Source organism: Pleurodeles waltl, chromosome 2_2 (genome assembly GCF_031143425.1).
Source record: "Pleurodeles waltl isolate 20211129_DDA chromosome 2_2, aPleWal1.hap1.20221129, whole genome shotgun sequence".
Lineage (NCBI taxonomy): Eukaryota > Metazoa > Chordata > Amphibia > Caudata > Salamandridae > Pleurodeles > Pleurodeles waltl.
In genome coordinates this window covers 571,786,946-571,813,226 of record NC_090439.1, presented here as the reverse complement: position 1 = coordinate 571,813,226, position 26,281 = coordinate 571,786,946, and the positions used below count along the sequence as shown (strand labels likewise).

Genomic DNA, 26,281 nt, shown 5'->3' with positions numbered 1-26,281 from the left:
ACTAATACAGTAAAAATACATTATATTGTAACTAACACAAAAAACATAAACTGTTCTTATTGAAATGACTCCATTCCGAAGTATTGTGGGCCCCAAGATCACACATTAAGCCCACATGTAGCGTCAGCCGCCACATGTTTCGTCCAAAGCTAGACTTCTTCAAGGCTGATAAGTTATGATACAAAAAATGACTAGGTTCAAAAGAAATTGTAGTGAATCTAACACATGTGATGTGGAATTAGATGGTTTGGAAAAAAGATTTTTATAAAGAGGTTCTTCCAAACGTATTATAGGGGCAGCAAGGAAGAAGATCAATCAAACATGTAGAACTACCCTATTGAGCAAACAGACCAAATTGCGACACAGTTTGCCATGTGCAAATGTTAATTTTTGTACGCCACATAGCCAAAACACTCAGAACATACATTGCATTTTATGCAAACATTGGAATATATTGCAAACAGAGAGCACGCTTGCAGAAATACTTATTAGAAGGCCGAAAATGATTCATAAAAGAGGGATAACCATAAAGAATCATGTATGTAAGAGTTTTTTACGTCCTTTAAAGGAAAATAAATCCACATGGCTTCCTGAAAAAATGTATGGTTTTTACAGATGTCGTCACTGTAATGTATGTAATTTAGCATTGCATAGGACTTTAGAATTTAGCTTTAATGGAAGTAACACATAGAAAATCATAACTTTCACTAATTGCAATACTAAATTTACTGTATATATCTTGAAATGTGAATGTGGCCAAATCTATGTGGGTAGCACCATCAGGCCCTTGAAGGAACGTATTCAGGAGCACATTTGTGCAATTAGAAATAATGACATGGCATCACCAGTGGTACGTCATATGAATCAAAGACATGTAGGCACAGAAGTTCCAACATTAAAATACATGGACATTAACCACACTCCAACGAATCCCAGGGGTGGAAATAGGACTTTGGACCTAAGGAGGAATGAGGCAAAATGGATCATTAGGCTAGGAACCATAGAACTGAGGATGAACCTGGATGATGAACTGTATCACTTTTTATAATTGTGTATGTATAGATGTGCATTTAAAGAAGGTCATCTATCAATGTTATAAATTATATTGTTTTTGTACATAGTCAGAATTATGATCTATATGTAAATTATACTTTTTGATTAAGCTTTATTGAATAATGTGACTTAATGTCGGATAACTTATAACTTTGCATTGTGGGGACTGTCCTGCTTTGAGATACTATCAAAAAGTTTTTCTCTTTTGCTCCTTTGTTATGGGTGTGGTTCTTGGCACTTTTAACATATGGGTGTTTTGCGTTTTTACTATGGTGATTGTTTTACCATTGGTTTTTATTGCACCTATGGCAATTTATCCATCACCGCAGTGGTATATTCGTACTAGAGACAGATTATTGTTTAAGTTTATATGGGCCATTAGGCATACATTTTAGTGATTCATCAAATTGATCCTTCAGTCAGGCAGATCACGATTTATTTTTCACACTGCCTTAATATATAGCTAAACTTAACAAACTTCAAGCTGGCCGCTATGGTTTTTTTCGTGATTTTCAAGGACATTGTCGCTTTCTACAATACTCTATTTTCTTCCCATTAAGGATGTTCTAACATCCTATATCAGCATTTGATACATGCTGGTTTGTGTAAGGATGATAAAAGACAGTGATCTCATTGTGTAGGCTAGATGTTGTTTTGGACGGAGAGTAGGAGTCGTACTAATGGCAGGTCACGACTCATTTTTCATACTGCTGTTCTATATAGCTAAACACATTAAATTTTAAGATGGCCACCACATTTCCTTTGTGATTTTCAAGGACTTCGTCGCTTTCCATAACACTTCATTTCCGTCCCTTTGACGTGTTTACATCCTGTATCGGCATTGGATACATGCCGTCTGGTATAAGGATTATATAAAATGGCATTCTTATTGCGTGGAATTACATTCTGTTTTGAACAGAGGCGAGCAGTAGGCGTACTAACAAGGTTCGTTATAATAATATACAGGTATCTACGGATATCGATATTTTTAAAAAGGCCCGCATTTACATATAAATTAGAATGCTTGTTATATTAAGACTTTTCCATAGAATATATGCTGTCATGCCATTGATTGTACAGCGTTATATTTATGGCTATATATAGATATTGATTATTATTTAAATAAAAGTGAAGTTCATAGTAGTTACTGATCATGTGATTGATCATCCTTACAGTCGCATGGACTTTATCTTGTTGCTCAATATTTTCTAATTGCATTTTAGCAAACATCTAAAAATAACAGGGTTCAGTTTATAACCCACAAACGGTAATAATGTGTGTGGTTTCTTGTAAATAGGTTGGCAGAATAACTTTCAGAGATTGTTTGTTCCCTATTTATGAGGTGGATAAGACTATTATCCTTTTGTTTTAGTGGAGATTTACGAGATAAAATAGAACTCTCCAACAAGGCACAAATTGTTTGGAAATACCAGGACAATATGGGCAGAGAGGCTACTGATATGAAGGTCTGTGTGAGATCAGAGTATTTTAGAATATTTTAATTGTAAAGTATTAAACTTTAGTTTGTGACCTGGTCCTTATTTATATTTATAGCTTCAGATAACATCTTTGATATCATTAACATATGGAGGATTAATGTACTTTTTCTTCCTTTTTTGGGGGGGGCAGTGAACATTACCACCCTGGTGATGGTCCGTTATCTAGAGTTTATTTTACTTTTGGAATTACTATATTTCTGTTCAATTTATAATTCTTGCACATAAAACATTTGCACTTTCTTGGCTTGGGCACTCTAATATACTTCTGGCTAATTAATGGACAATTTCGAAATACTTAGGATCTTTGATATCTGGTGTTGGTTCTCTTTGTTCACATTTTTTATCATTATCACACTCTTTTGAAGAATGGGTGTGTTTTTTCATCTACTTTTCATCTATTCACAGTGTATAATTAAATTTTTTTATATCAAATAATGTTAAGCAGTAATACAATGTTTTTGTTACATAACTTATCAGCCTTGAAGAAGTCCTGCTTTGGATGCAACTCGTGTCGGCTGACACTACATGTGGGCTTAATGTGTGATCTTTGTGCCCAACAATTCTTCGGAATGGAGTCATTTCAATAAGAACAGTTTATGTTTTTTGTGTTAGTTACAATATAATGTATTTTTACTGTATTAGTTTGTCATATAATGACTTGTCCTCTATGTTCTATGTTTTCAAAAAAGTTTTATATGTATAAAAGAATTGATAGATATATATGTCAATAAGAGAACCTACACCTTTGCCATTAATAATGAGCAAATCACCTAAAAAATAATCTAAATTTTGTTCCTCAAGCCTTATTCGGCTTTTAAATATTTGAATAGGACTAAAAGAATTTGTGTGCTCTGCTATTTCTTCTGTGTTTTGTCTATGTTTCCAGTGAGGCCTGGGAATCTCACTTTGCAAAACATTTTGCTGCCTCTCAAGCCACAAGTGGGTTTTACGATTGCACCGAATTTGAGTGGGCCTGCAGTAACTCAGGATGAGGTCCACAAGGCAATCACCCAGAGTCTAAGGGGTAAGGCTACTGGACCCAACAGTGTTACAATTGACTTAATATAATTAGTTCTGAGTTTTGGCTCCTCTGTTGATGAATGTTTTTAACAGCTTAACCCATAGCCCCCTACCAAGTTCCTGGTCTACCTCTATAATAATTCAAATTTTTAAAAAAGGGGATCGTTCACAACCAAGCTGTTTATAGGCCCATTTCCCTGACTGATACAACAGTAAAAATTCTAGGTAGAGTCTTGTTCAATAGGATAAAGGAATAGGCTAATGAGAAGTCTGTTTTGTACTCCTGTCAGTACGGGTTTAGGAATTTTGGGCTTTTATGGATTTTACCTTAGCTTTTGATTGTGTGAACCGTTCTAAGATTTTGTCAGATCTTGTAATCTGTTGGCTGGATAAAACACTGGGTCATTTTCTGGCATACTTGCATATGGATATGAAGGCCAGGGTTAGATTTAATAAAAAGGATGAAGTCACAAACCACATAGAGGTTCATCGAGGAGTGAGACAATGATGTTTCCTTTCCCCGCTTTTATCCATCTTGTTCGAAATGGGGCCTCTGGTTGGCAGTCAGTTTGCACTCTGTCCAAGCAGGGTCCCTCACTCAACTCAGGGTAAAGGAGAAACACACCTCACTCACCCCCATGGTAGCTTGGCACGAGCAGAAAGACTTAACCCCAGAAGCAATGTGTAAAGTATTTATACTAACACACACATTAATACAGTGAAAACACTACAAAATGGACTCCCCGCCAGTCTTGAAAAATAGGGAATATGTACCTAAACCAAACAGACCAAAACGAAAAAAATCCAACACACACAAGTCAAGATATTAATTTTCAAAAGAATAAGGCCCTCATTATAACCGGTGACCGCCAGGGCTATAGTGGCACTAGTACCGCCAACAGGCTGTGGGTGCTAGTCACCTTATTTTGACAGCGGCGGAACCCGCCGGGACTGGTGGTATACCGCCATGGCAGTCCCGGTGGTCGTAATCCGCGAGGGGATTTCAACTCCCCTTACCGCCACCCTGTCCATGGAAGTAGACACCGCCATGGAAAGGCTGGCAGTAAGGGGACTAGGGGTGCCCCTGGGGGCCCCTGCACTGCCCATGGACTTGGCATGGGCAGTGCAGGGCCCCCCAGGCATAGCCCCATCGGGCATTTCACTGCCCAAATTGCGGGCAGTGAAATACACGACGGGTGCTACTGCACCTGCTGCACATCAGCCTTGCCGCCGGCTCTATTACGAGCCGGCAGCAATGTTGATGTGACTTTTCTGCTGGGCCAGGGGACGGTAACACTGGCCCAGTGGAAAAGTCGTGAAAAGGAGCCAAACATACCGCCAGCAATGGTTGTATTCTGGCGCCCGTAGCCTCGGTTGTAATGAGAGCCTAAGAGTCTTAATCCATAGAAAACTGTGAGAACGCTGTTGTTATACAAAGTACCTGGTTTGCGTAAAAAATAAAACTGTGTGGGCAAGCGTGCATTGAAAAAGGCCAGCGATGCGTCGATTTCTCACTCGCAAGCAAGACCGTGCGTTGTTTCTTCTCCATTCGGGTCGGCGTGCTAGATTTTCTCTCTCCTGTAAGAGAGTGATGTGTCGATTCCCCGGTGGGCATCTCGGGTACACCAGGCTTTGTGTCAATTTTTCACACCCAGCAATGTTGCGTTGAAATCTGGTTGCATGGTGTTAGGAAACTGCAGTGCGTGGGGTTTGCATCGTTATCAGCAGCTGCTAGTGGGTGTTGTGTGTAGTTTCTCTAGCTGTGATGCATTGATCTTCCAGCCACAATGCAGGCAGAGCACTGATTTCAGCCGTGAGGCCGGTGGTCTATCGTTTATCAGCCACGTTGCAGATGGTGCATCGGAAATTTCTCTGCTTGGCAGTCTTTGCGTGGATTTCAGTGCTTTTCCACCATCTTTACCTTTCAAGGGCCCAGAGACAGGTTAGGGCACCACTTGGCAGGGCAGGAGTTTCAGCAGTGAGTCCAGGTGCTGGCAGAGAAAAGTCTTCAATGTCCCTGAGACTTCAGCAACAAGAGGCAAGCTCAATTCAAGCCATTGGAGATTCTTTAACAGTAAGAAGCTACACAAAAGGCAGTATTTGTCCTCTCTCAGGCAGAAGCAGCGGCTGCAGGCCAACCCAGCAAAGCACAGTCACAGGCAAAGGGACAGTACTCCTCCTCCAGATGTCCCGCTCTTCTCCTTGGCAGAGGTTCCTCTTGGTTCCAGAAGTAATCTTGAAGAAATCTAATTTTCAGGGGTTTTAGGTCCCATACTTATATCCCTTTCAGCCTTTGAAGTAGGTCTACTTCAAAGGAAAGTCTCTGTTGTTCAAAAGATCCTGCCTTGCCCAGGTCAGGCCCCAGACACACGCCAGGTGATAACTTCTCCCTCCACTCTAGCACAGATGGCTCAGCAGGATATGCACGCTTTACCCCAGCTCCCTTTGCCTCACTGTCTATAGGGGATTCACAAATAGCCCAACTGTCAAACTGACCCAGACAGACAATCCACAAACAGGCAGAGTCACAGAATGGTTTAATCAAGAAGATGCCTACTTTCTAAAAGTGGCATTTTCAAACCAACAATCTAAAAACCGCCTTCACCAAAAGGTGTATTTTTAAATTGTGGGTTCAGAGACTCCAAACTCCAAATTTCTATCTGCTCTCAAAGGGAATCTGCACTTTAATGGTATTTAAATTGAGGCCTCATGTTAACCTATGAGAGAGATGGTCCTTGCAACAGTGAAAACCAAATTTATCAGTATTTCACTGTTAGGACATGTAAAACACATCAGTACATGTCCCACCTTTAACATACACTGCACCCTGCCCCTGGGGCTATCTAGTACCTGCCTTAGGGGTGCCTTATATGTAGAAAAAGGGAAGGTTTAGGCATGGCAAGTAGGTGCACTTGCTAAGTTGAATTGGCAGTTTAAAACTGCTGTACACACAGACACTGCAGTGCCAGGTCTGAGCCATGTTTACAGGGCTACTTATGTGGGTGGCACAATCAGTGCTGCAGGCCCACTAGTAGCATTTGATTTACAGGTCCAGGGCACTTCTAGTGCACTTTACTAGGGACTTACTAGTAAATCAAATTTGCCAATCATGGATAAATCAATCAACAATACAATTGACACAGAGAGCATATGAACTTTAGCACTGGTTAGCAGTCCTAAAGCCAACAAAAACTGGTCAGAAAAAAGAGGAGGAAGGAGGCAAAAAGATTGGGGATGACCCTTCAAAAAGGGCCATGTCCAACACATCTTATATATAAAAAATCTTTATCTCTTAATAAAAAACATAACCCTGGACCTCCCAACTGTTATTGGTTCCCCATTGACATTTTATTATACGTTGAGGATGCTGTTTTGATGGCACATACCCCCAACGCACTCCATCTTTTAGTCAATGGGTTTGTTGGTTTTGTGGGACATCTTGACCTATTGACTAATTTGTATTAAATCTTATATAATGGCCCGTGGTTTTAAGAAATTAAATTTGCCCACAGTGAAAATTGGTTCCAACACTTTGAAATGCACTAGCACTTTCTCGCATTTAGGGGTGTTATTTGCAAACACCGGCAGTTGGGTTCCGCATTTCACTCATAGCCGGGTAAAATTAGCTATGGTAACTTCCTCTCTGTTTAACCTAGTCCAGACCAATGGTGGGGGTGCTCTTGTCCCCCTCTTAGAAATATATAACATGCAAAGTTTAGCCTCTGTAACATACTGAGCAGCGGTGTGGGATTTTCAGAAATGTGCCGCAATTCAATTGGAGGAGAATAGATTTTATTGAAGGGTGGTGGCTGCTCCCAACTCTCCCCTTACTGTGATCTGTCATGGAGAACTGTGTCTCCACTTCGTGGAGGATTATATTGCCACTTGTCTGCCCTTGTTTTGGCTTGCAGTTTGGAAGAATAAAGATGCAAGTCTCACAAGGGATATCTTAAAGGACAGTCTAAGCTGTGACAAGGATATGGAGATTCCTTGACTATCCTATGTGGTGTCATGTTTGCATAAGTCAGATTTATTTTATGCTTTTAGGGATCCCGAGGCTGTCTACAATGTTAACAAAAAAAACTATATTGGAAAGTATAGAATCTGAGGGATACTGCAAGATTTGCCTCAGTGAGAAAAAAGCCCAGAGTGGCTACATACATTGACTTCTTTATGTCATATCAGATGGAAGGGTACATGAACAGACCGATGGGTCGATGGAAGCGGAGCCTGCTATTTCCACTTAGAGCTGGGACAATTAATTATTTGTTAAGTTTCCCCTTGGGTTATAGTGTTGGTCTTGCATGCACACCCTGCCCGTGTGATGGGAGGGCTGGGCAAACAATGTTGCACTTTACATTCTTCTGTAAATATAATTTAATATATACAAGGCTTTTTTTTATACCCTTGTAAGGAAACACGTGGTCAACAATTGTAGGGAAGCTTTTGAGGCTTTGGTTGAGCTGGCCGATGAAGAGGTCATGTGGGAGCCATTTTGACAAGAGCAGTGTGTGCTCGGCATTCTTTGCACATGGATTGAAGGTTTTCATAGTCCTATGTTTGTATGGTAATACAACTGTTATATGCTATTTTAAATTGTTTCATGAACTATTTTTATTGATTTTAAAGATGCTGTTTATTACACTGTATTTGCATTTGTGTCATACATTTATGAATACTTTGTATTCAAATAAAGTTTAATTGAATTGAATTGAATTGAGTGTGTGTGTTTGCGATTCCTGTAGAGGGGTTCCGTTGCAGCAGGAGGGACAAGTCGGACATGGGTGCACTCCATTGCACACAGCACATGCAGGAACCCAGCAATTTGGTAGAATCCTAGTTTGCTCTCCTGCTGTAGATGCTGGGTATTCGGGAACCGGATGTGGTGGGGTGTGAGGCAGATAATGGCGTCCAGGACCATAGGAAGGAAGGCAGAAAGGGATGGTTGGGAGAGACTATCCACTGTTGCATCAGTGGTCTGGAAAGATCCTGAGGCCACCATGTGTAGGACAGCCAGGAGTCTGGTCATGGGTGGTATGGTTGTGTTGCTTTCCACTCTTGTGGTGATGTCAGGAGGAATGTGGTGGAGGAGCCGTACCATGGGCTTCCGCTTCAAATGGTAGAGTCGGATCTCCTCTTCTTCCCTGAGGCCAAGGATGGAGCGCGCTGGCAAAATATCCTCTCCCTCCTTCTGAGCTACCTTTGTGGCTGCAGTGGTGGTGTTTGAGGTTGCTGCGGTGGTGCTGGTGGCACTTGACGTCGTTGCTGTTGTCTTCTAGGGGTGCCGAGCTGCAGCAGTAACAGGTCCATGTTGCCCAGTTGCTTGCCAGTATTCCTTCTGTGTGTTTCCCTTATGTTGTTGGTGCTGGGGCCATTTTTTCTAACACCTGGTCTGACCAGGCATTAAAATGTTGATGCTAATCGGAATTAGCATCATTTTTTGGACCCAGTCCTATGCGTCCATCATTTTTCCGTCGGCTTGTAAATATGGAACTAGTAGGCTAGCATCATTTTTTGGGAGGGAACTCCTACCTTGCATATAATTTGTCATTATACGACGCAAGGTGAGGTGGCGCTCTGAAAAAATGACGCTAACTCAGTAATTTTGTTGCTAGACTGCTCTGGTGACAAAAGATAAATAGGGCGCTGGATTAGCACCACTTTTATGTCAAAAGAATTGACACAAATGCGGCGCTAACTTTTCTTAAATTTTGGCAATCATTTTTTAAGGTGGCAGCAATCAATCTGTCTCTTTTTCAGTTCATAGGCAGCTTTATCTTAAACCTGGTTAATCAAAATGTGGATTTGTAATATCTGTTTTCCTTTTTGAAATATGAGATCTTGAGGAGGTAGTATGCTCTCAGCCAGAGGTAGGTTACAGGGATAATTATTTTCAGTAGGGTGTGGGTATCATCATTACCTTGTACTAATAGCCATTCATGAATTCTCCCAGCTTCAGAGATCAACAGTTTACCAAGCAGTAGCAAAACAACCTCTTTTGAGGAATTGGAAAAGCAGTATTGCAAATTGCACGATTACATGTATGCAAACCCATTGTCTTTTGAAGGCCTGCGTAGAACCTGCTACAATAACCAAGTCAAGGTTCTCTAGAGTGTTAAGTGGTTCTGTGATTCTATGATTGAATGTGGGCGTGGCAAATTCCATAGAACGTTGGAACTGAGGATTCACTGGAAGAGGGTTACTGGGAACTGGATGTGTGTGGAGGGGCAGCGGTCCCTCACCTAGACATGTGGCCTAAAATAGGGAAATAAAGTCTTTTACCTACCTCATTTGCTTCTTTTTTTTTTTCAGTGGCAACGAGCAGATACGAAGCAATATCATCAGAATCCCTTGTGGCATCCCTTGCATGCTGGGTTAGTAATAAAGCAATGGCCAGTCTGCAACACACTTTGGAGGTAGCCAGCATTACAGGCATGTTTCCGGACTCCTGGTAGTCTGTTTGTCCAGCGCACCACCAGTGTTATTCCTGCATCCAGATGAGGGCCAGTAAAATATTGCCATTATGGAAATCAGCATGCATGTGCAACAGGGTGTCATGGCTGCCTTTCTGAAGCATGGCAAAAATCCTGACACAAGTAGAATTTGAACAATTCTGCCTTCCTTTAAGTCAGGAAGATTTGGGACACTGGTGGAATTTGAACAGGCTACCATTTTAAAGTCAGGCGGAGCAATTTTGGAGTCAGGAATTAGAGGAAAATTTAAATTTGAAATACAAATATGATTTCAAGGCCACCGCTGAGCACTTAAGTGATTGTGTCATGAAATTGCATGCATGGAAAGTGTATCCAATGGAAGAAAACATCCAGGTGCCTATATCAAGCTAATTTGTAATTATCATGGAAGGCATTTCATCTCTGACATCATTTTTGACAACGCTTAGCGAACCACCTTTAGAGTGGACACAATGGAAGGAATCCTTTGAAGCGTACATGGATGCATTTGATATTGATATGTTCACCAATGAAAAAAGAAAGCCCTATTGATACACAATTTAGGCCCTAAGGGCAGAACAATTTTAAAAACACCACCTTTAGCTGAGGTAAGAATATTAGCTCACATAAGGAAAGCTGGCAAGCAAGGTCCAAGGGACGTAATTGAGGAATATGCAATCATAATACAAGCTTTAGACTTTTTGCCAGGAGGAATGTAGTGTTGGAAAGCACAACGTCCTGCAGATATTACAAATGCATGATGAATTAGTGTATGACTTTGGCCCTCATTCGGACCTTGGCGGGTGGCGGAGGCCGCCCGCCAAAGTCCCGCCGTCAGGTTACCGTTCCGCGGTCGAAAGACCGCGGCGGTAATTCTGACTTTCCCGCTGGGCTGGCGGGCGGCCGCCTTCAGGCCGCCCGCCAGCCCAGCGGGAAAGAGGCTTCCACGATGAAGCCGGCTCGGAATCGGGCCGGCGGAGTGGAAGCTGTGCGACGGGTGCAGTTGCACCCGTCGCGTATTTCACTGTCTGCACAGCAGACAGTGAAATACATTTAGGGGCCCTCTTACGGGGGCCCCTGCAGTGCCCATGCCAGTGGCATGGGCACTGCAGGGGCCCCCAGGGGCCCCGCGAAACCCCCTACCGCCATCCGGTTCCCGGCGGGCGGACCGCCGGGAACTGGATGGCGGTAGGGGGGGTCGGAATCCCCTCAGCGGCGCAGCTAGCTGCGCCGCCTTGGAGGATTCCAATGGGCGGCGGTACACTGGCGGGAGCCCGCCAGTGTTGCCGGTAGCCGCGGTCGGAATGCCCATTGGAGCACCGCCGGCCTGTCGGCGGTGCTCCCGCGGTCCTCCAACCCGGCGGTCATGGACCGCCAGGGTTGGAATGACCACCTTTATGTCTGCACTCAAAACTTTTGCTTTCACATGTGATTATCGCAATATGTGTGATAACAGTTTTAATCTCTTAAATGCGGGCGTCGGCCACTGGCCGACGCCCACACACCCTCCCTGGTGCGGGTCACGACCAGTGGCCGACACCAGGAAGGGCATTAATAAATCCTCGGGTGCGTCGCACCCGAGGATTTATTTTTTATTTTTTTCCCCCCCCCGGGAGACACGGAAGCTACCGTGTCTCCCCCCGCCCCCCACCCCCCACCCGCCCCTTTGTGACGTCAGCGCGCCGCGAGGCGCGCTGACGTTGCAAAGGTGTTTTCCCCATGAAAGCAGGAAGCAGCCTTGCGGCCGCTTCCTGCTTTCATGGGGAAAACGGCCTTTTACACGTTCGGGAAGGCCTCGTAAGAAAGGGGAGAGTCTCCCCTTTCTTACGAGGCCTTCCTGAAAGTGTTTCCTGGCCCCCGATCGCAGCACAGCTGCGATCGGGGGCCAGCAAACACTTTCAGGAAGGCCTCGTAAGAAAGGGGAGACACTCCCCTTTCTTACGAGGCCTTCCTGAAAGTGTTTCCTGGCCCCCGGTCGCAGCTGTGCTGCGATCGGGGGCCAGGAAACACTTTCAGGTTTCCTGGCTCGGGTCAGGAAACATTTTGAAAAGGCCTCGTAAGAAAGGGGAGACTCTCCCCTTTCTTACGAGGCCTTCTGAAACGGTTTCCTGGCCCCCGATCGCAGCACAGCTGCGATCGGGGGCCAGGAAACCCCACTAGACACCAGGGATTTCACTTTTGGGGGGCGGCCCCCCCCCCCCGGAAAACGGGCTGCCCCCCCCCCCCGGCATAATTTTCCTAAAAAAATAAAAAGGTAGGTCCCCCCTGGGGAGGGGGGGGGGGCGCGATCGCGCCCCCCCCCCCCCCCCAGGGGATTTTTTTTTTTAAAAAAAAAAAAAAAAAAAAATGAAATGACAGGGGGTCGCCCGTGGGCAGGGTGACCCCCTGTGGGGGCAATTTTTTTTTTAGATGTTGTAGGGTTTCCCTGGGGGCCATTTTGGCCCCCAAGGAAACCATACAACAACTAAAAAAAAAATATATGTATATATCTATATATATATATATCTATGTAGATAGATATATCTAGGTACATGGATATATCTATAGATATATCTATGTAGATATATATTTATATATATATATATATAGGTAGATCTGTATCAAAGAGATTTATAAAGCGCGCTACTCACCTGTGAGGGTCTCAAGGCGCTGGGGGGGGGGCGGGGGGGAGGGAAAGGGGCTAGGAGGTTCACTGTTCAAAAAGCCAGGTTTTGAGGCCCTTCCTGAAAAGAAGTAGGTTTTGGGTCTTGCGAATGTGGGTTGTGAGTGCGTTCCATGTTTTGGGTGCAATGTAGGAGAAGGATCTGCCCCCGGTGGTGGTGTGTTTGATGCGGGGGTCAGAGGCGAGAGAGAGGTCAGCTGAACGGACGTTTCGTGTGGGGGTGTGGAAGGTGACTCTCGTTGAGGTAGGCAGGGCCTGTGTTGTGGAGTGATTTGTGTGTGAGGATGAGGATCTTGAAGGTGATCCTTTTGTCAATGGGGAGCCAGTGGAGGGATTTGAGGTGTGGAGAGATGTGTTCGTGTCGGTGGAGGTCGAGGATGAGTCGTGCTGCTGAGTTCTGGATGCGTGTAGTTTGCACTTGAGTTTTAGAGTGGTGCCGGCGTAGAGGGCGTTTCTGTAATCAAGCCTGCTGCTGATGAGTGCGTGAGTGACAGTTTTTCTGGTCTCTGTGGGGATCCATTTTAATGCTTTTCAGTATACGGAGTTTGTTGAAGCATGAGGAGGTAAGAGCGTTGATTTGTTGGGTCATAGAGAGGGAGGAGTCTAGGATGATGCTGAGGTTGCGTGCGTAGTTGGCGGGGGTGGGTGCAGGGCCTAGCGTGGTGGGCCACCATGGGGGGTCCCAGGTTTTTTTGGTGAGGGCCAAAGAGGATTATTTCGGTTTTGCTTGAGTTGAGTTTCAGGTGGTTGGCTGTCATATATACATCACTTTTGTCAATATGTGTGTGGTTTCCCTGGGGGGAAAAGGGTCCGACTTGTCTAGTGGCAGTTTTAGTGCCATAAAGAAGCGCAGAAGGTTTATATGCCTACTGCAAAGAGCACATCTGTATTTTATGTAAATAGCTGAGTACATTAGTAAAGTCTATGGAGAGATGAAGGGCACTTTTGCTGGGTGGTAATGAGGGAATCCGAGGAGGAGGGAGTGGGAGCACCAATAATGATTGTTGGACTGGGCGCAGGAGGTGCTAAAGACTGTGACGAATGGTATGTGACAAGGTGTTTTTTGAGTGTCTTGAAAGTACGTGCTGATTGAGGGAAGAAGCGCAGGTAAGGTGGCCTCTACCGTTGCACGTATCTCACACACACCATCGATTTTGTGACTGTCTACGTAGGCTAGTGTTTTAGAGCAACAGTTTAGCCAATAGCAGAGATGGCATCTTGATGGATGACTGCTGCCTGCACTCGGGTTATAGAGGACCGCTCTGACATAGGATCAGAGACTGAGACATCAGATACTGAGACAGCATCTGAGGGATAGGACAATGGCGCAGACTCTGGGAGTGATTTTTCAGTCAGAGGAGTCCCATTCGAAAACTCCTCTTCCAGTACATTATGAGGGAGGTGATGAGGACAGTCCTGCTGTCCCTTCGCAAGCTGTTCGTGCAACTGGGTAATAGTGGGTTAGGCCAACCCAGAGAGCAGGTGAATGCGGCGGCAAGCAGAGAGAGAGTGCTCTCTTGGGAGCTCACCAATTTAGTTCAGCCCCAAATTCCACCGCCCAAATCATATTATGGAGACATCAAAATTGTCTATGGCAAAACAAACTGGTTTTGTAAGGCAGGCACCTGTGTTTTTGGTCCTGGATTCGGCGGCCATATAGAGAAACACACTAAACCCAAACATTTCTGGAAACTAGACATTCGGGGGAGTCCACAGAGGTGTGACTTGTGTGGATTCCCCAAAGTTTTCTTACCCAGAATACCCTGCAAAGCTGAAATGTTGAGAAAAAACTCTATTTTTCTCGCATTTCTGTCACACAAACTACAGGAATATGCTGGGATCCACAACATTCCTACCACCCAGTGACTCCTCACCTGTCCTGATAAAAACACTACCCCACTTGAGTGCCTACACCTAGTGCCTGTGTCAGGAATGGATCACCCCAGGGTCAACAGCTGCCTCACGTACAGGGAGTGCAGAATTATTAGGCAAGTTGTATTTTTGAGGATTAATTTTATTATTGAACAACAACCATGTTCTCAATGAACCCAAAAAACTCATTAATATCAAAGCTGAATATTTTTGGAAGTAGTTTTCAGTTTGTTTTTAGTTTTAGCTATGTTAGTGGGATATCTGTGTGTGCAGGTGACTATTACTGTGCATAATTATTAGGCAACTTAACAAAAAAAAATATATACCCATTTCAATTATTTATTATTACCAGTGAAACCAATATAACATCTCAACATTCACAAATATACATTTCTGACATTCAAAAACAAAACAAAAACAAATCAGTGACCAATATAGCCACCTTTCTTTGCAAGGACACTCAAAAGCCTGCCATCCATGGATTCTGTCAGTGTTTTGATCTGTTCACCATCAACATTGCGTGCAGCAGCAACCACAGCCTCCCAGACACTGTTCAGAGAGGTGTACTGTTTTCCCTCCTTGTAAATCTCACATTTGATGATGGACCACATGTTCTCAATGGGGTGCAGATCAGGTGAACAAGGAGGCCATGTCATTAGATTTCCTTCTTTTATACCCTTTCTTGCCAGCCACGCTGTGGAGTACTTGGACGCGTGTGATGGAGCATTGTCCTGCATGAAAATCATGTTTTTCTTGAAGGATGCAGACTTCTTCCTGTACCACTGCTTGAAGAAGGTGTCTTCCAGGAACTGGCAGTAGGACTGGGAGTTGAGCTTGACTCCATCCTCAACCCGAAAAGGCCACACAAGCTCATCTTTGATGATACCAGCCCAAACCAGTACTCCACCTCCACCTTGCTGGCGTCTGAGTCGGACTGGAGCTCTCTGCCCTTTACCAATCCAGCCACGGGCCCATCCATCTGGCCCATCAAGACTCACTCTCATTTCATTAGTCCATAAAACCTTAGAAAAATCAGTCTTGAGATATTTCTTGGCCCAGTCTTGACGTTTCAGCTTGTGTGTCTTGTTCAGTGGTGGTCGTCTTTCAGCCTTTCTTACCTTGGCCATGTCTCTGAGTATTGCACACCTTGTGCTTTTGGGCACTCCAGTGATGTTGCAGCTCTGAAATATGGCCAAACTGGTGGCAAGTGGCATCGTGGCATCGTGGCAGCTGCACGCTTGACTTTTCTCAGTTCATGGGCAGTTATTTTGCGCCTTGGTTTTTCCACACGCTTCTTGCGACCCTGTTGACTATTTTGAATGAAACGCTTGATTGTTCGATGATCACGCTTCAGAAGCTTTGCAATTTTAAGAGTGCTGCATCCCTCTGCAAGATATCTCACTATTTTTGACTTTTCTGAGCCTGTCAAGTCCTTCTTTTGACCCATTTTGCCAAAGGAAAGGAAGTTGCCTAATAATTATGCACACCTGATATAGGGTGTTGATGTCATTAGACCACACCCCTTCTCATTACAGAGATGCACATCACCTAATATGCTTAATTGGTAGTAGGCTTTCGAGCCTATACAGCTTGGAGTAAGACAACATGCATAAAGAGGATGATGTGGTCAAAATACTCATTTGCCTAATAATTCTGCACTCCCTGTAAGGACCAACATTGACCGTTGTGTGATCTATTCCTGTCGCAGGCACCAGGCCTAACCACACAAGTGAGGTATCATATTTATCGGGAGACTTGGGGGAACGCTGGGTGGAAGGAAATTTGTGGCTCCCCTCAGATTCCAGAACTTTCTGTCACCGAAATGTGTGGAAAACGTGGTATTTTAGCCACATTTTGAGGTTTGCAAAGGATTCTGGGTAACAGAACCTGGTCCGAGCCCCACAAGTCACCTCATCTTGGATTCCCCTGGGTTTCTAGTTTACAAAAATGTGCTGGTTTGCTAGATTTCCCCAGGTGCCGGCTGAGCTAGAGGCCAAAATCCACAGGTAGGCACTGTTTTCTATGAAAAAATGTGATGTGTCCACGTTCTGTTTTGGGGCATTTCCTGTCGCGGGCGCTAGGCCTACCCACACAAGTGAGGTATCATTTTTATCGGGAGACTTAGGGGAACGCCGGGTGGAAGGAAATTTGTGGCTCCTCTCAGATTCCAGAACTTTCTGTCACCGAAATGTGAGGAAAACTTGTTTTTTTGGCCACTTTTTGAGGTTTGCAAAGGATTCTGGGTAACAGAACCTGGTCCGAGCCCCGCAAGTCACCCCTCCTTGGATTCCCCTAGGTCTCTAGTTTTCAGAAATGCACAGGTTTGGTAGGTTTCCCTATGTGCCGGCTGAGCTAGAGGCCAAAATCTACAGGTAGGCACTTCTCAAAAAACACCTCTGTTTTCTTCCAAAAATTTGGATGTGTCCACGTTGCGCTTTGGGGCGTATCCTGTCGCGGGCGCTAGGCCTACCCACACAAGTGAGGTATCATTTTTATCGGGAGACTTGGGGGAACGCCGGGTGGAAGAAAATTTGTGGCTCCTCTCAGATTCCAGAACTTTCTGTCACCGAAATCTGAGGAAAACTTGTTTTTTTAGCCACTTTTTGAGGTTTGCAAAGGATTCTGGGTAACAGAACCTGGTCCGAGCCCCGCGAGTCACCCCTCCTTGGATTGCCCTAGGTCTCTAGTTTTCAGAAATGCACAGGTTTGGTAGGTTTCCCTAGGTGCCGGCTGAGCTAGAGGCCAAAATCTACAGGTAGGCACTTCTCAAAAAACACCTCTGTTTTCTTCCAAAAATGTTGATGTGTCCACGTTGCGCTTTGGGGCGTTTCCTGTCGTGGGCGCTAGGCCTACCCACACAAGTGAGGTATCATTTTTATCGGGAGACTTGGGGGAACGCCAGGTGGAAAGAAATTTGTGGCTCCTCTCAGATTCCAGAACTTTCTGTCACCGAAATGTGAGGAAAACTTGTTTTTTTAGCCACTTTTTGAGGTTTGCAAAGGATTCTGGGTAACAGAACCTGGTCCGAGCCCCGCAAGTCACCCCTCCTTGGATTCCCCTAGGTCTCTAGTTTTCAGAAATGCACAGGTTTGGTAGGTTTCCCTATGTGCCGGCTGAGCTAGAGGCCAAAATCTACAGGTAGGCACTTTGGAAAAAACAGCTGTGTTTTCTATAAAAAAAATAGGATGTGTCCATGTTGTGTTTTGGGGCATTTCCTGTCGCGAGCACTAGGCCTACCCACACAAGTGAGGTATCATTTTTATCGGGAGACTTGGGGGAACACAGAATAGCAAAACAAGTGTTATTGCCCCTTATCTTTCTCTACATTTTTTCCTTCCAAATATAAGAGAGTGTGTAAAAAAGACGTCTATTTGAGAAATGCCCTGCAATTCACATGCTAGTATGGGCACCTCGGAATTCAGCGATGTGCAAATAACCACTGCTCCTCAAAACCTTATGTTGATCCCATTTTGGAAATGCAAAGTTTTTCTTGATACCTCTTTTTCACTCTTCATATTTCAGCAAATGAATTGCTGTATACCCAGTATAGAATGAAAACCAACTGCAGGGTGCAGCTTATTTATTGGCTCTGGGTACCTAGGGTTCTTGATGAACCTACAAGCCCTTTATATCCCCGCAACCAGAATAGTCCAGCAGACAAAACGGTATATTGCTTTCAGAAATCTGACATCGCAGGAAAAAGTTACAGAGTAAAACATAAAGAAAAATGGCTGTTGTTTTCAGCTCAATTTCAATATTTTTTTATTTCAGCTGTTATTTTCTGTAGGAAAACCTTGTAGGATCTACACAAATGACCCCTTGCTGAATTCAGAATTTTGTCTAGTTTTCAGAAATGTTTAGCATTCCGGGATCCAGCATTGGTTTCACACCCATTCCTGTCACTAACTGGAAGGAGGCTGAAAGCACCAAATATAGTAGAAATGGGGTATGTCCCAGTAAAATGCCAAATTTGTGTTGAAAAATTCGGTTTTCTGATTCAAGTCTGCCCGTTCCTGAAAGGTGGGAAGATAGTGATTTCAGCACCAGAAACCCTTGGTTGATGGCATTTTCAGGGAAAAAACCACAAGCCTTCTTCGGCAGCCCTTTTTTCCCATTTTTTTGGAAAAAACTAAATTTTCACTGTATTTTGGCTATTTTCTTGGTCTCCTCCAGGGGAAACCACCAACTCTGGGTACCATTAGAATCCCTAGGATGTTGGAAAAAAAGGACGCAAATTTGGCGTGGTTAGCTTATGTGGACAAAAAGTTATGAAGCCCTAAGCGCGAACTACCCCAAATAGCCAAAAAAGGGCTCAGCACTGGGGGGGGGGAAAGGCCCAGCAGCTAAGGGGTTAAAGAGCAGTTAATTGAGAAAACAAGTAATAGAAATATACAAGAGCAATTACTGTCTACAGACAATCTAGATTTTGAATCTGCCAATAGGATTGCCAAAGCTGTTGTAAATTCTGTTGCTTACTTCAAGGAAATATCAGCACCCAGTGACAGGAATGTGTGTGGAGAGGTCACAAGTTATCAACGTAAATCTTCAGTTGATTTTCAAGACTTCTAGTGCAGGTTGATGGAAAGGGACTCAGAATGGAGACATTATTGATTGGTAAGCCAAAAGCACTATAGAGTGTTTCAGGTGTAGAAGCAAAAATCACACATCTGTGGTTAAAAACTTCCAGCCTTATTCCAAACATGCTTCTGGTACAATAAGAAAGGCCATTATTCCCGGGAGTGCCATATGTCATCACAGTTCCATAGTATCGAGCATTGGGGAAGCAGAGGCTCAGAATTTGTATGAAAATGATGTTGCCCTCAGTGTCAATAATCAAGTAGAGAATGAATCAGATAGAAGAAGGATCCCACAAGATTTTTGTTTTCAGCGTAAATAGGAAACCTCCTAATTATGACATCTGTCTAAATGGTGTAGTGGTGAAAACAATTCCAGATTTGGGTTCCCCTTTCACAATTGGGGATTTGGATGTTTTTAAGGAAGCACAATTCCCTGACCTGAGACACTCTAATGTAAGCATTTTTTCTTATGGGGGAACCAAGATTGAGGTTGAAGGGGAATTTGATGGTCAGCGACAATTTTAGAACAAAATCGCTAATGCAGTTATTTACGTGACCAAGTTTGGATTGAATCTATTAAGTTGGAATGAACTAAGCAAATTAGATTTAATTCTAGATCCTAATCACATGGATCCAGTTATATCTAAAACCCAGCTATTGGCTGGGAAATGTGAGCTTTGCATCAATGTAACATTTAATGTTCATTGGATTCAGGACTTTTCTGATGTTTTTATGACAAAGGGGATAATTTAAGTGGTTTCAGCACCAGATAGTACCACGCCTGTGGTGCAGAAGGTTAGCAAAATCCCATTCAGTTGAGGATCTTATGAGAAAATTAAGCAGTTTGTATGAACTGGACATCATTGAACCAAGTGAGTGCTTGGCACCAATTGTATTAGCACACAAACCTAACTTACATTACGATTATGTATGGATTTGCATGATTGAAATTCCAACTTGGTCACAAACCTATTCCCACCACTAATGAGATGCTATGCAATTTGAAAGAGGGCAACGTTTTCTCTATCCTTGATATATCTGCAGGATAGCATCAGATAGCCCCAACTGAGGATTCCAAGCACCTCACATCATTCATAACCACTGAGGAGGCCTTTTGTTATAAACAGATGCCTTTCGATTTTGTGTCGACATCCTCGTTTTTTCAAAAGCTCATGAGAGTAATGTTTCAAAGACAAGTGAGTCTATTATAGTTGAAAGATGTCATACTGGTGTTTGTGGAAGACAAGGATGAGCATGATAAGAGATTGTGTAAAGTGTTGTCGATATTTTGAACAATACGTGCAGGCAAATGCAAGTTTGAAGTCAGTGGCGTTGACTATCTTGGCCATCATATTAGTGTTAAAGGCATAGAACCTAAGGAAAACATTATCAAAGTTATTGAATGTGCACCGATCCCTGCTAACAAGTGCTAACAAGTAACAGTTGAAATCATACTTGGGAAGTACTATTCCAAATTTGTTCCACATTTTCACAGGAAACCGCATGGTTGAGAAAATTGTGGCGAAAAGGATGTGCATTTATATGGAGTGAAGAGTGCAAAGAAGCTGTGGAAATATTTAGAGCAGATGTACATTAAGTGACACATTTACATGGCCCTACTGCCTCCTTGCGCCATACTAGCATCATTTTTTTCTGCTAATGTGGCTCAAGGAGACAATTTTCACCACGCCATATTTACAAAGTGGCTCAATTAATACATTGTGCCACTTTGCGATCTCTCATGCCACATTATGCCTGTGTCAGGCATAAGGTACGCAAGGGGGGGCGTTCTGGCGTTAGAAGGCCTGCAAAAATGGCGCAGTGAAATCTACAAGATTTCACTGAACCATTTTTATCATCATTTTTAATGCCTGCTCAGAGCAAGCATTAAAATGATGCACCCATGTTAACCTATGGGTCTGCTTACACTTTCCTCCACTAGCGTCAACATTTTTTATGCTAGTGGATCAGATTGCCACATAAGCATAAAAAATTCGGATGCTGTTGGCCTAACGTGAGCCATGGTGCACCGTATTATAAATACAGCGCACCTATGGTGTTGTTAGGTGGGGCAGGGGCCTCAGAAGAAAACTGACAAAAGAAAACTGGCAGGGACAACACAAGAAAACTGGCACCAGTTTCTTGTAAATCTGGCTCTGTGTCTGAAATCGTTTGAGCCTAATGACATTAGCATTATCATAACTGATGGCAGTAATGATGGTTTGGGTGCTCTAAGGAAAGATGCAAGAGAAGAAACAATTGCATTTGCCTCTAGATCTTTGCGAGGATCAGAATTGACATACTCCACCATAGAGAAAGAGGCGATGGCTTTTAGATGGGGCACACAACATTTTAGAACTTATTTATGGGGTATTCCTATTGTTATGTGTATGGATCATAAACCATTGATAGTTTTGTTCAGTACAAAGGGAGGAGGTAGGGCCACACCCAGAATTGCCAAATGGCAATATCGGTTACAGGAATATCATTACTGGATAGAGTATATTCTAGGGGAAAAGGTAGTTGCAGATTCTTTATCCAGAATACCTTTGGATGTGGATGTTTAAGTTATTGGTGATGAATAGGCCTGGGCAGAACTCCCCAAAGTTCCAAAAAAACGCTGCAAGATTATGCTGAATTCTGCAAATAGGCGGAAGAATGCTTGGCTGCCCTTTTGCACTGCTTTTTTGTGCCAGTATTGCATTCTGGACTGAAAAATCAGTTTGAATGGCACCACACTGTCCGCATGGGTGCAGCTATTTTGTTTTACCTGCTTTCTGTTCTCTGCATGGTTCTGGAATAGATTGTTTTGTATCCCTCTAATATCTTATTAATCCTCCCCATCCACCCTTCGTTTACCTTTTTTTTTTTTGCAGTGTGTGGCTTTGTGTTTGTGTATTTTACATTTTTTTCTTTTGTTTTCTGTGACTTTTTGTACTTTTTTATTTTCCCTTTCTACTGCCTTAGTTCTTCCTTTCTGTTTCTCTTACTTTCCTCCAACTTTTCCTCTTCCATTCTGATCCAGTGCCATGTCAGAGAACAGCATCCAGGCAGGAAGCAGTGGTGTGAGTGTAGCTGTTAGCTGCACACCTTGTGGTTGCCAGTGCCACCAAGGGGTGTAGCCCTGCCGCATTGTTTCTGAGGTGGAGGTGGCACGCTTATTTTTTATGTGCAATGCCATCTCCCATCCATGCTGGCAGAAGGCCTGGGAGGGGGTTAGCCCTGTGGGAGTCTTAGCTGCTGTGGGGGAGAGTGTGCCAGTGCATGCTTCAGAGCACTGGGGTCCAGTGCACTCAGCCACAGCTTACGCACTGCTGGCCCAACATACTCGATCAGGAACAGGAACCACCTGACCTGCTGGACATCGAGGTTGTGGGGCTCGGTGAGTAAGTATTTATTGATTGTTTTCCTAAATTCAGTTTTTTTCCAAATACCATGCTGCTCACACTCAGAGCTAAGTTATGTTTATGTATATTACAAATATTATGTGATCCAGCTTGAGCTAGCCAGGTGCTTGGTGTTACCTAATCATACTCGTGGGCGCACAATTGGGCTGAATATATGAGAAGTCATGCAGAGTCCTCTGTTCTCCTCTCACTAACATAGTGGTAGTAAGTAATATCAGTGAGTAAACATTCTCTGTGCCTTTTTATGTACCTCATTCAGTCCCAATCTCTGAGTGATGTATAGTATACGTCTATGCATTGAAAAAGGAGACTTAGTTGGCCCATTAAAGGGGTAGTGAAGCAAAGATCCTTTGTGGCAATGCATTAGTAGTTCCAAATGTAGCTTATGTGTCAGAAATTAGGAATAGGGTTTAGGTGGAGGAAATTAGGGGAATAAGTCAACTCACTAGTCACTGAGGTATTCACTAAAGGTGATCTGATTTAGAAAAAGTCAATGTTACTGTGGTTGACTTTGCCTGTAAAATATTTTTTGGGGAGATTAAATGTACCACTCATCTTTTTTTAATTTTCTATATAATACTTACATCAGCACCCAAGGACAAGAAAAGGGCATCATTGAAGGCGGGTAAGGGTGAAGGGGTGCAGTCACTGCTAGTGCGGTGGCAAGTGGAGGTTCCACCACCAGAGCCCCAGACAATGGATTTGCTGGCCCCATTAAGCCCTGTTATACTTTATTTCCCTAACTAGTTTTACATATAACCATTTAGAATAATTGTGTCTCGTCTATTTATTATACTGTCTCCTTTTTTTTCAAATCCTCTTCTATATAATGTTTCTTAAATTCTTGTTATCCCTGCAGTATCCTTTTTTTCTATTTTTTGGTAGCTAACTTCGTCCTGTCTGTACTAGTCTGTAGCTTGCTTCTGCTTTATTACTAAGCTTTCCCTCTCCCCTTATATATCTTGTGGACTGGTATTGTAAGGCTAAGAAACCCGATTTTAGGTACTTTACTATGAGTATTGAAAGCCCAAGTAAGCTATTTTTCTCTATGCATGTTTGTTGATAAGGCTTTCTTTTTCTTGCTCATGCTCAAACAGTAAAATGAGGGAATGGCCATGGTGGACCAATCCAATGTTTTTATCATGATTCATTTTATACCATCAATTTCCTTGCCAATGCAACACGGCAGGAAAATATTATGAGGCCCCGTTGCATTTGGCATCCAAGACCATATGTCCTTCATTGACCAATTTATTCCACTCCTTCATTGTGCTTCAGAATCATTAGCTCCGCCCCTCCATTATGAAAAGTTCTTGGTTGGCCTGACTTCCTGGCCATGGTCAACAAACAAAATGCCCAATGTAATATTTTCAATAGAAGATACTGCTAACCAAACTGTGGTGATGCATTGTGGTTGAATTTTGTTAAAATAAAACAGTAATAAAGGGAGGTGTATCTGGCATCAAAAATGTGTACTGTTTTTTCTAGCCACTGGGGCCTGTGGCAGTGCCAGTGTGCCAGACGTGGCAGCAGAGGCAGTTGAAGGGGGGGGTACCAACAGTAGCAAGGACAGCAGTGGTAAGTCACATTGCTTGCTTATAGACAAACATTTTTAGTACATATTCTCTTTATTTGTTAAGCGAGGCAGATTTCTATCCCACCCATCATCATTCATCACCTCCCACTCATGGCATTTTGTCACCCATGACACAACTGCAGCATAGTTAAATTCAGCACTGCGATGTTGGCTGGACAATGTGTGTCTGTTTTAGGTACTGCAGCATTTACAAAGCTTTCAATGCACTGCAAAACAAAAACAAGGTGAGTTTCCCTCCCAGTGCCCACTCATTCACCTCTTAGTACTTCACTCCTTCATTTTTTCCTAAGTTCTTTCCCAGCCTACAAAAAAAGAATTGTACAATATATTTTTGACATGTGCCACTTTTTTTTTGCAAAGTCATATATGTACATATATTTCATGACTTCCATAATGGATTTACACCTGTTAAATGTTTTCCCTTTCATTTTTCGACATTTGTCAACTACAGTGACTGACTAAGCCAGAGCTTAGCACATGATGATCAGTGACACACAGCTATTCTATAGCAAAACCTCTACCTACCCAGCCTAGTCCCACTAACTTATCCTGCTGTAGAGTAAGTTAAGCTTCCGTTCCTTACTGCCAAGCAAATGTACTTGTTGAAAATAGTTTGTGGTGGCGGGTGAGGCCAGGGAGAAAAGTGGGGCTATGTGCCTGATTTTGAGTTTTGCAAATGGGATACTCTGTGAGGAACGTGCTAAATAAAATCTATATCACAGTCCTTTCTCTGTACCGCAGTGCATTGTTTTTCCCACCACCTACTTATGGCAGACAGGATACCCGAATTGTATATGTGACATGTGTGACATAGTATCATTATTATTCATCTGCCCCTTTGGAATCAGGGTAGAATTGAAAGGCATTTGGAGAAAAGCATGGCCATTGGAATTAAAATAAGATAATTATCCATCACAGCTGCTCCAGCTACAGACTGCCAAGAGCAAGTACTTGATGCTCTAGCATGCCTCCATTAATTTAGCACAAGAATACTTGTACTGCATAGTGCATAATGCTTTACTTATTTGTGAGAGGTAGATTGATGTTCTTTTTGAGCGCAAAGTATATGTTTAGTTTTTTACTAGGAAATCCTTTACAAGAAAATGGTGGTATTATATTCTGGTTTAATTCCTTGCAGCCAGTCAGTGCTTTCATGTGAGACATGTCTGGGTAAGAACTGGCTCTGTGACTCCGAATCACATCTAATTCCAGTGGCCCTAGGGGACCAGCAATGTACCCCTACAGTGCCACTATACAATTTTAAACAAGTGTTTGTAGTTTTGCTTTTTTCTTTCTTGATATAGCTACTCCTGCTGGTCCTCCACCTATGCGCAAGGGAGATAGCAGCCCAGCTGCTCCATCAGAGGATGGAGGCCATCCACGTGGGATAGCGTTGGCTGGTGGTACTTGAGGAAAAGGCTGTAGGCCCATCCAACACTGCCGCTGTTCCTCATATTGGCTATCAGCACCTACATCTCGGGCACAACACCACCAGCGACACCGGCAGCTCGGAGCCACTGAACCACCACTGCTGTCCCCTCATATCCAGACCACTTCCAATGCCATGTGCTGCATGAGCTGGCATAGTTTTCTCTGCAGGTAGCAAACCTGGAGCAAGAAGTGGGAAAACTCCAGACCCACACCAATGATCCCCTCTTCTAAAACATTTTTTTATTTTTTGTTTTTGTGGGAGGTACTTTTGTTGTGGGTGGAGAGGGTAAGAATTGGGAAGGTTTTGGCATCTCGAAGTATACGACGCACCCATAAGGTTTGAGCACAACTTTGAGGAGCAGAAAGTTATTAGGGGTTACCGATATGTTGTTCTAAAATGAGAAGTGGCTACAACTTAGATGGAAATTCCCTGTTGAAATGATGGCCTTGGATCAATTTTACTGGAAAACTGGATTATACTTGCTACCTAAACAACCAATTATAAGCATTAGTGATGTCACAAAAGAAAATGGATTACATTTCATGTTAAGAGCCTTGAAAAAGTCCTATAACAGGACGAAACATGTGTCGGCTGAATCTTGTCAACTTCAACTATTGGCTGAATCCTGCCAACATCAGTAAAGACTGCTCTTAGTTGGACCTCTTATGAATTGGTCACAAATGTGATTGAATATTTAAATTTGGCTACCA

At 43.3% G+C, this 26,281-nt stretch overlaps 1 protein-coding gene across 6 annotated transcripts in view; it reads left to right on the top strand.

Annotated features, from left to right (window-relative positions):
• Positions 1 to 1,865: 1,865 nt before the first annotated feature.
• Positions 1,866 to 26,281, top strand: part of LOC138282472 (uncharacterized) — a 119,537-nt gene continuing 95,121 nt past the window's right edge. For 2 of the 6 annotated variants that reach the window (XM_069220078.1, XM_069220076.1), the window contains exons 1-2: positions 1,881 to 1,998; positions 24,031 to 24,120. Coding sequence is in view for 1 of the 6 variants with exons in the window: in XM_069220081.1 (XP_069076182.1) it covers positions 1,931 to 1,998 (68 nt within the window). In the remaining 5 variants the exon portion in view is untranslated. Of the gene's footprint in view, positions 1,999 to 24,030; positions 24,121 to 26,281 lie in introns of all 6 variants that reach the window. The other 4 variants (XR_011200959.1, XM_069220081.1, XM_069220079.1 and 1 more) reach the window with 2 other exon arrangements.